Raw genomic sequence first — 10,867 nt, forward strand, 5'->3', positions numbered from 1 at the left:
TAATATATAATTATTCTAATGCTATTTTTTTTCAACAAAAAATATTATACAAAACAACAAGAAACCGTCGGAGACGGGTGATGCTCCCCAAAGGTTTTTTTGTCACAATATTGCGCTATATATTCAGATAAAAGGAAACGTCTTGACGGCACAGTAGTTGGGGGGACAATAATTTTTTTATAGAAAATTTCAAAGGGCCATAACTCTGTGAAAAATCATCCGACCAGAACCCGCTGATTATATGCACATCTCCTCTTGATAGTGAAGCTCCAAATAAAGTTTCATTGAATTCCGGTCATTAGTTGCTGAGAAATAGCCCGGACAAAAAATGTGCAAGAACAGACAGACAGACAGACAGACAGACGCACACACGGACAGACGAAGCGGCGACTATATGCTCCCCCCCCCCAAAAAAAACAAATTGGGGGGGGGGAGCATTATAAATGTACATTAAATACGTGTACATTACACAATGCAAAAGTTATAACACACCACTGACAAATAACCTTTACTTCAATGTACGTATCTCAGCTTTTCCAAAAACATACATAATACCAAATCACTATGTTTTGCTTTGAACAAATGTTTACACAAATTAAATAAATCATAGGATATATTTTAGGATGAAACTTCTTTAAAATAAAACAAAACACATCACTTTCAATTTGATGTATGAAAAATACAAGAGTTTCCAGAGTGCACTAAAACTTTTTGGCACAGTTTTGGCCTCGTATATTCATAGAAAGTTTTTTTTTAAATTGCAATTTCATAATTTATGTCTTTAATAATTGCATAAGGATACATTAAAACACTTCAAAGATAAATAAGGTAGCATTGAAGTGGAGCACACAATTTATATTAGCTTTTAAATTGATAAATTTTAGGTTGATACATTTAACTTTTTTTTTCATATATGGATTGCAACAATCATTTGATTAATGTGAGCAACACTATTACACACATATCTGATGGTGAATCTATCAATTATTACATTTACATAGAATTTTTAACCAGCCAGAAAAGTATTTAAACAAGAGAGCCAAGATGGCTCTAGTTCGCTCACCTGAGAGGAGTCGGTTAATTCAATCTTTACCAAACGTCAAACTTGACCTAGATATTGTCCAGACAAACATCCTGGTCAAGTCATCATTATTGAATAAAAACTCTGGCTTATGAAGTGTTTTTTGTTTTTGTAAGATTTTACCAGGTGACCTATATTTGGAGTTGACCCCCCTTACCAAACATCAAACTTTGCTTACAAAAATAAATATTATGACCAAGATTCATAAAATCTGAAACAAAATTGTGACCTCTAGAGTGTTTACAAGGATTTTGTATAATATAACGAAAATTTGGACAATCTAAGGGCAATAATTATGGCATTAATTATGTGATTTTGCTCATTAGCAACTTGACTGAGATCTTTCACCAACTTTGATAAAGAATGCTTGAGAAAAGAAAATTGAATGCTAGAGTGTTTGCAAACCAAATGTGGACGGCCTGACGGCGGACAAAGACCAATCCTAAAACCTCACCTGAGCAATCAGGTGAGCTATAAAATGTGTTTAACCGTTCTGAGCCTTTTTCCAACTTGTCCGAGAAATCAATAAAACCAATGTATTGACTAAATTTCACGATGATGAGGCAAAAAATGTGACTTCCATAGTGTTCTATAACAAGGTTTCTCTCTAGTCACATAAGGAAAACTGCCCCACCCCCTGGCAGCCATGTTTTTTTACCAATCGGGACCATTTGCGAATGCGACTTCTACAGTGTTTACAAGTTTTTTTTCTTTTTTTGACCTAGTTACCTAGTTTTTGACCCGGCACGACCCAGTTTCAAACTCGACCGAGATTTCATTGAGACAAAGCTTCTGACCAAGTTTCATAAAGATCGGGCAATAAATGTGGCCTCTAGAGTGTTTACGAACAAATGTGGACGGACGGACGGACAGACGATGGACAAAGACCGGTCACAAAAGCTCATCTGAGCTATCAGGTGAGCTAAAAACTAACGATAACAACAAACAAACGTATATCTGTTTATAATTTCCGACTATAACAATACCACTACAATCAGTATACATTAAGAAGTTTTGTAAAATCCATTAACTAACAAGACTATTGCCAAGCAATATGGTCCCCTACCGGTGAAACTCCGCCATTTTTAGCAGTATTTCTAGTCTATTTGTTGCCATAGCAACCAGAATTCCTGACGTAGGAACACAATTAAATGACGTGCATAATCTCCATATTGCCGTCTGTCCATGTTTCAAGTTTCATGAAAATATATGAAGAACTCATCGTAGGATCCAGAAAAGTGTGACAGACTGACTGACTTACGGACAGACAGACATAGCGCAAACCATAAGTCCCCTCCGGTTTCACCGGTAGGGCACAATAAATCAGTTCAATACATTTTAGCAAACATCTCTATCATAATGTACAAAGAATTCACTCTCATGCAAACCTACTTTTTACCTGAATTTTCACAAGAATGCTAATTTTGTTTCTTTACTTTTTATTTTAATACGATTGTTTTTCATTGTAAACTGATATGCATTCTACTTATTGTTACCATGGGTGAATCTAACAAGTTCATTTTTTGCATAAGCAAATCATTGAAAAATCCATTGTATGGAATCAGGACTATTAATGTCAACAATTTTATTTTGCTTCTTCATAAATTTATTGTTACCAGACCCATAAGGGAAATTATATTGTGTTGTTCCAAAGGAATGCTTATTCAAAAATACGCACAGCACAGCAAATCAACAGTGCAAATGCTGCAATAATGCAGAACAAAACAAAAAGTCCATGTGCAAAGTTAAAATTACCAACAGTCTCAGTTTCAGACATGTTCGGTGGTTTGCATTTTTGTATCCTAAATGTGACATTATGCTTTGGGTTCGTTCCAGTTTCTACTACAGAGACATGTATACTGTTTAACAACATTTCATTAACGGTCAAATTCCATAGAATACCCTCCCCAGAGAAACAGAACTTCCCTAAATATGTTCTGCTTTTAAGGAAACACGTGTGGCTCAACATCATGTCACAGGCCCCAATGTCAATATCCCCAGTACGTATGACATAATCATTACCATTGTCCAGTGGCAAACTGATAATGACTGGTTTTCCTGCCTTACAAGGGACAATTGTCACATTGTTTACTGGATTTGGACCTCCATCATCTAATTTCTGTGTATCACATCCAAGTATGTTTAAGTGAGTACTCTGAACATTATGTTGTCCAGTGATTCTAACAGTGACATTAAAATCGTCACATGAGACTTGAGAAATGGTCAAATTCCAGGTCAAAGCATTCTCAGCGAAATTGTATCCACCGTCAAAGGTGTGTGTTATAAAGCATGTCATAGACGCAACCATATCACATGCACCTACTTCATGCCCTCCAATGCTTACAGTGTAATCATAACCTGGAAATAAATGCAAAGGAATGGAAACAGGTAATCCTTTCGTGCAAGTACTTATATCCATTCTTAATGGGAGTGCACTTGAAAACATCGGACAAAATATAAAACACAAAAAGGAAGCACAAAAAACATAATGTAAGAGTTTAAACGTATGTCCTGAACTTCCTACTTTGTCAATAATTTTGAAGAATTCAAATGATTGGTCATGTGTCTCAGTCTCACGCTTGATTATATCAATTGAAGGGTCTTGTTTCTTAGTCTTATTTTTTTTCAGACCAATGGAAGGGTCATCTTTTTTTAGATCAATGGACGGGTTTTTTTTCTCAGTCTTATATTTTGTAAGATCAATGGACGGGTCTTGTATCTCATTCTCATCTATTTTAGGATCAATGGACGGGTCTTGTTGCTCAGTCTCATGCTTTTTAGGTCCAATGGAGGAGTCTTGCTTCTCAGTCTTATCTTTTTTAAGATCAATTGACGGGTGTTGTTTCTCAGTCTCATCTTTTTTAAGATCAATGGACGGGTCTTGTTTCTCAGTCTCATGTTTAAGTCCAATGGAGGAGTCTTGTTTCTCCGTATCATCTTGTTTAAGATCAATTGAAGGGTCTTGCTTCTCAATCTCATCTTTTTTAAGACTAATAGACGGGTCTTGTTTCTCAGTCTCATGCTTCTTATGTACAATGGAGGAGTCTTGTTTCTTAGTCTCAAGCTTATTAAGTCCAACGGAGTCTTGTTTCTTAGCCTTATGTTCATTAAGATCAATGAAGGGTTCTTGTTCCTTGGACACCGCCATTAGACGTCCAAAGATAGCTTTTGAATGCGCCTTTGTTTCATCACAAAAAAGATTTGGTGTTGACCTCTCATCATTTGCAGATTCATCTGTATAAAGTGATGGATATAGCACTGTCAATCCAGAACGGCTTGCAAGAACAACGGATGGTGAACTTGGATAGACCTTCAGACCAAAGCTGAAAAGAATGACAATAGGACTCTGATATCATTGAAGTTTCACCTAAGAAACTACAACTCAGTGGTAAAACATTTAAGACCACTGGTTTTGCACTATTTTTGACAACAGTTGTATAATTTGAACGTACCTATATAGACATTTCACATTACCACAAAATGGCACACATGTTATGCCAATTTTGTCCCTAGCACCATTAATTGAGCAAACTAAGTACAGGGCCACTATTATTTGTGACCAAAAACTACAACAATGGGCCTTGTCATCTAACACAAACATGAGCATGGCAAGTTTTGATCACAGGCACATAGCTTTAAAAAACTTCATAGAAGACCAAACCAATGTCTTATATTACATACTAAATATAAAAACTCAGGGGCTTCGGTTTTCAAAGATGATGTCAAAGTTTTATTTTGTTGTGTGCATTTTAAAAAATGTGACCTTTTGGGTATGGTCAACTTTGATACCAGGGGAATAAAAACATGCAAATGGTTGTAATGAAATACACAATTCTTACAATGGTAACAAGAAATTGGATCATTGTTTAACAACAAGTGTTTTACAATCAGATAATTGTGAATGTTGCTTATTATGTTTAATTGTCAGCTAGATTTTGGCAACAGTTTCTAGATCATCACCCCTACTTTACAGACATGTATGCAACATAAATTTCAAAACAGGGGAAATGGATGGGAGAAATCAAATGCATCACCTAACATTTCTTAAACTTGCTGATTGACAAGTTGAGTTTATTAAAAATAAGGTAAGTACATATAATCTAAGACAAAATAAAGAAAATAAATAATGTAACAAAAAAGAAACATTTTCATAACATCACATGCGGTAATGTTTTTGATTCTGAATAAATCCCTTCAAACTATAATTTATGGTGACAAAAACTTGATCGGTATATAGTGCACATTTGAATCTCAATTAATTCCATAGCAAAGCATTTAATGAATGAGGTTTGCTTACTTTCCTGACTTAGGTTTCTCGGACTTGACAACACTGATGCCAGGAATTTTTCCATGTAGGTCCACATCCTCTCCAGCAGAATAATATTTAGCAGCATTGGTCACTGACTCCTGAGCTAGCCTCCCTTCTGTTTCTTTACACTCTATGTAATCCCTGGAAACGCATACGGCATTAATAACCTGATATTTCAAAGGAATAAAGTGTTTTATATCTTGCTAACAGAAACACCACAGAGTGACGATTCAATCTCACATTCCCCTGTTTGTCCATTTCTGTAAAATCAGGGATAGGCCAAGAAATATGCCCCCCCCCCCCCCCCCCCCCCCCCCCCCGTTGTCTAACTTCACTTTGTACACAGAGCTAGGAAAAATTCATTTCGCCTTAATTTTCAATGCAATCTTTAACAAACACTTCCTAACATGCATGGTTCTATTACGATTCCAGCAAGCATTATTTATTTGTTAAGACCTGTTAAAATTCCAATTAACTAAATGCAGTAAACCATTTTATATTTTTCCCATCCTCCATCCTTAAGCTATCATTTAATGCTCTTTCGACAGTGTTCTGATACAGTAGTAGAGTGACGCCCTTTGAAATGGCTGCTTGATGATTGTGTTACATGTTAATTAAGTTAAGAAAATTGTGTGTTGTAAGTATTTAGTGTTAATTGATAAACGATACGAAACGGATATTATTGTGTTTGTTAGGTTTTGTTGCTTGATACCATGCTGATCAGTATCAGTGATCCATCTTCTAATTTTTCAGCTTTATTGAAGGATGACGGCCATCAATTTTAGTAGTGCCAACGGCTACATCATGTTTACTCACACCCTTCTTTATGACACTATGATTACTTTTTGAGTATAAGTTAAAAGGTGGCTTTTGGATGATTAAATGTTATCAATTCTTTTTACCTGCTCTTTGCGTTCTTTTATGATATTGAAACAAAAACCAACACTTCTTTAGAGAAAGGCAAAGACAGGTTGAACAACAGGGTATGTAGACAAGTAGCATGCGTTTACAGCGTGTGGTTAAAAATGCAGATCACTTGATATCATCATTCCTAACAGCTCAGTTTATATGCTCTAGCCTTCTGCTTAACTTAAAGAAATATTCCTCATCCTTTGCTAAAACTTGGCAGAGAGATCTTTTTCCTTCACAATGATTAAAAAATTAAAATCACTAGACAAAATGTGTAATTGACCTTATGTTTCTCTGACACGATTGAAGCAAAATATGGCTCATGTACATCCCACATTCCCTTCAATGAGATCCTAATACCTATAAGTTTCAGCCTAGGGCTACCAAATTTAGTATAAGGAGATCTCTCTCTCTCTCTCTCTAGATCTCTACTATATCGCCTCTCTAGCGAGAGAGAGCTCGAGAGATAGAGAGAGCGAGCGATACTCGAGGAGAGAGAGAAGCGCGATATCTATCAAGATCTCAGTCTCGAGTCTCTCTATCTCTTCTCTCTCTCTCTCTCTCTCTTATCTCCTCTCTGCTCTATCTCTCTCTCTCTCTCTCTCTCTCTCTCTCTCTCTCTCTCTCTCTCTCTCTCTCTCTCTCTCTCTCTCTTCGCTCTCTCTCTCTCTCTCTCTCTCTCTCTCTCTCTCTCTCTATATATATATATATATATATATATATATATATATATATATATATATTGCTATTTATGTCAATATACATAATGTTGCCCCTGGTGCAAAACCAGTTTTGGCATTAGATGCTTGATTTGCATAAACTTTGTGGAGGACCAATATCTGATATTACATACTTAATTATCAAAGATCTGAGACTAAATTGTCCTCTGAATTTTAAATTCATTTTGCAATATGTTATTATTATATGTTAACCCAGGTTTTCTTCCCAGGGGCATAATATCAATAAACTTGGTAATAAATACCCTTTAGATGATGCTAAACTCCAAACACGAAAACTATTTGGTCCCCAGGTCATCATGTGAACAAACTGTGTAGACGACCATTTTATGATGCTACATACCAAATTCTATACCTCTGGGCCTTGCAATTTCCGATTTTGTTTGTAAGTTTTCATTTTAAAAACCCGTTTAGGACCCCGTGTCGTAATATATAAACAGACCAGAACAATAAGAACAATTTTTTTAAAGGAGATATCGTGTTGAATTTTAAAACTCTAAGATGGACACACGTCATTCTTGGACATACGCCGGACTTCATAGTATCCCAAAATCTCACAAAATTTAAATAAAGCTAAAAATTAAGAAATTGCAAGTACTCTAAAAATAAGAAAGCTGATAATACATTTAGGTCAACCAATAAAGTTTCAAGATTATACCTCTTAATTATAGTTGCTAAAATGTGATTTGGACACATACATAACAGCCGAATTGCCAACCTGTACAAACTTTGTACATCCTCAATATTTTGCCTGGATGGAGATATAGGTTTGATGCTTTATGCCCCACTTTGAGGAGGAAGAGCAATAACACTCATAATAAGATAACACTCTTCAAGTTATATCACACACTATTAACAAGTTACAATCTGAAAGTGTCAATTCTCTGCCCCTTTGTCTACGCCTTACATTTCTCATTATATATAATGGTAATTTAACAAAAACAAATTACCTGAGTAAATCTGTCTCATTAAAGTATTCCCCAACTATCTCATTAAAGTATCCCCCTTCTATCTCGTTAAAGAATTTTCCGATTTGAAGAACATCACATCTGGTCGCCATATTTCATCTTTTTCATCTGAAAACGACAATAAGCTAATATACATCTTACATGTACATTTACATTAAAAGTTACATCAACTTTCATGCTATACAAATCAGTACATATGTAGACATGCCCGGTATATTTTAACAATGTTAAATCTAAGGAATATGATATTTATTGCAATTATTAATGAAAAAAATAACAACGACTTAATTTCTGGCAAATTGACACGCCAGACTTAACGGGAAATGCAGAAGACTAAAGCAGTAAAAACCCAATCAAACAGTACCAGCAGGTCTTTGCAGGAATTTGCGCGTCACTTAACACGTAACCACAGTAACACGGTAACTCTGACGTTCTAGTTCTGAAATACACAACATGTTATATCTCATTTAGTAATTTTGCAAACATCCAGGTTTCTGTCAGTTCAAAAGACACGGCGAACAAATCTTAAACTGGTTATTAATTTATTACAAATAAATGGTCTGACTCATAGTTTAAGAGTATACTGACCACAATTGTTTTCTAGGTCAAAACATCAGCGATATTTTCGCCCAATTTAGAAAATTACAGGTTCCATGCCAAGTGAGAAAAAATTATCTCGAACACTCCTAAATTTGGGAAATTTTGAGTCGTTTTATCTTCAAAAAGGGAAGTATTGGTCTTTTTAATTGATTGGTACTTAATTGCACAAGCCCATCTAAATATTTGTATACAGTCCAACCACTACTTCCGGTCACCCCTCATCGCCGGTCGCCCCGTGTAGGCGGCCGGTCTGTGCCGCGACCGTCGATAAACACGATATAATGCACCCCTCTTAAGCGGTAACCCCGTTTCTCCGGCCAGCGGCCAGCAATTTTGCATCCCAAATGTTGAATTTCCCTCATATGAGTGGTCTTGCGCGAGTAAGTCAGTCATGTACATTGGCAAAATTACACCGACGCAACGGCGATAAAATCGATACTTACTTCCAGTCTGCGGTTTAGGCTCTGTAGTGCTGAAGCGTGATGTGTGATAAACATTTTGACAGCCAGTTTGCAAATTGTAATCAATAAGCGGTGGATTATCGGGTTGTTATCGGGTTAAAGCGACCGTTTGATCTTTTTGTTTATTATTTACTAAAACTGGAAAAGAGATTATTAATTTATAATTTATTATTTGTAGTTGTTGAATCATACTATTTAAATCACACATTATGACAATTATCGGCCAATTAAAAGTTAAAAAGAACAACGAAACTTTTAGCCGAAATCAACTGATCTACATATTCTCTGTGCTACAAAGTTTTTATCCAAAAATCAATACACGCACGCTTTTCACGTGACATTGTACAGTAAACACTTCTACTATCTACAAGAACTATCAAAATATAACAGTGTACTTACGAAGCAGGATGAATTGGAGTATGTATTCATGTGTCCTTTACTTAAAACGCAAATATGCTGAACTCGACCTTCATACCACGGATTTCAATACAAATGCGCAGTTTCCACCCACTCACGGGAAAAATTAAAACCACACAATCAGGTGACATAACCACGTGATCAGTCAGCTGGTTACTTGTTGGTCAAACGGAATTACGCTATTAAATAAATTGTCGTTGTTTCATGTAAAACTGGTTTATCTGCTTACTGTCTTAAAAGTGCGTATAACAGTTTGATGCTCAACGTCCTCGTTACAATCTAATCAGCACGATGATAAAATGCGGCAATCGTGATACATCTCCTCCGTAAGAGAGGCTCGTGTCTAATGGTCGCCATCATGGCTTATATTACTACTTTACTACCGAAAAGGTTACCAGTCTATTGTTAAAAGACTGTACACGACACGCGTTGAGCCAGCGCCAAACTTTCTACCGAAACCGAAACTACAGTAGACTCTGCCAATACCGGACACTCTGAATACCGGAACTCTCCCGATTCCGGACGGTCGGGCCAGTCCCGTATTTTCTCCTTCTATTTCTTTGTTAAAAAATGTTGAATAAAACGAACTCTCTGAAAACCGGAAACCGGACGGGTATCTCGTAAATTTGGTCATTTTCAACGTAAAATACATTGAGTATACCGGACGGTCTAAATTCTCAAGATGCCCGAGGCGTGAAAATAACAATACCTAGTCAGCACAGCGAGTGCGGTGTCACACATTTTGCTCGCGATATTATCGATAATCGGATTAAACATACCATAAAGGTGTCAAGTCGTTACAGCGCTATGGGAGTCCTATTAAGTAATGTAAAACAAACTGTGAACGGCTATAATAGACGCGCGGTAACACCAAAAAGTGATTGACTTGATCGTTTTATTAATTATTTATTATCGCCTATGATGAACAATTTAATTAAAAAATTAATGCATGCCGTTGCGACGATCACTTTCTTGTGATCTTTTCAGGTATTTTAAAAGATCTTGTAGCCATGTTTTTAACGCTGACATGGTTGTTTGTTTGTTTGTAAAATAAACTGTTAGAAATATGACTGTTAAATATCCGTCCATCTGTATGCAAATTCATTCATTGCCGTTTACTAATTTCGAACGCATCTAAAATGTCGCAGCCTCCAGCTCACTTTGGGAATAATCAAAACAAGTCGGTATGGATTTTGTTGTTGCTTTTAATCGATTAAAAACACATTTTTAAGAATGCAATTAACATCATCAGTACCTGCGTACAGTTATTACATGGTACATGTAAATGTATATGGTTTGTTTTATTTTTAAGTGATTCTGTACACAATGCATACCATGTATATTTCGGCAATATGCATACTCTTGGTAAACCGGAACTCTCTGAA

At 36.1% G+C, this 10,867-nt stretch overlaps 1 protein-coding gene across 1 annotated transcript; it reads right to left on the bottom strand.

Annotated features, from left to right (window-relative positions):
* Nucleotides 1–62: 62 nt before the first annotated feature.
* LOC127837527 (uncharacterized) lies at nucleotides 63–9,611 on the bottom strand. Its single transcript, XM_052364693.1, has 5 exons — nucleotides 9,465–9,611; nucleotides 8,369–8,443; nucleotides 7,987–8,112; nucleotides 5,379–5,531; nucleotides 63–4,404 (listed from the first exon to the last, which is right to left on the bottom strand). The coding sequence occupies exons 3-5, from the start codon at nucleotides 8,094–8,096 to the stop codon at nucleotides 2,742–2,744; spliced, it is 1,926 nt and encodes a 641-aa protein (XP_052220653.1). The 5' UTR covers nucleotides 8,097–8,112; nucleotides 8,369–8,443; nucleotides 9,465–9,611; the 3' UTR covers nucleotides 63–2,741.
* Between the last annotated feature and the right edge of the window lie 1,256 nt (nucleotides 9,612–10,867).

The sequence above is a fragment of the Dreissena polymorpha genome, chromosome 7 (genome assembly GCF_020536995.1).
Source record: "Dreissena polymorpha isolate Duluth1 chromosome 7, UMN_Dpol_1.0, whole genome shotgun sequence".
In the NCBI taxonomy this organism is placed as follows: Eukaryota; Metazoa; Mollusca; class Bivalvia; order Myida; family Dreissenidae; genus Dreissena; species Dreissena polymorpha.

What these genes read in the sequence shown, in the direction of transcription:
- LOC127837527 (XM_052364693.1), bottom strand. Translation starts at nt 8,096, where the DNA reads ATGGCGACCAGATGTGATGTTCTTCAAATCGGAAAATTCTTTAACGAG. An exon ending in AATGAGACAGATTTACTCAG is followed by an intron (nt 5,532 to 7,986) that starts GTAATTTGTTTT and finishes ATGCGTTTCCAG; the next exon opens with GGATTACATAGAGTGTAAAG. An exon ending in GAGAAACCTAAGTCAGGAAA is followed by an intron (nt 4,405 to 5,378) that starts GTAAGCAAACCT and finishes CATTCTTTTCAG; the next exon opens with CTTTGGTCTGAAGGTCTATC.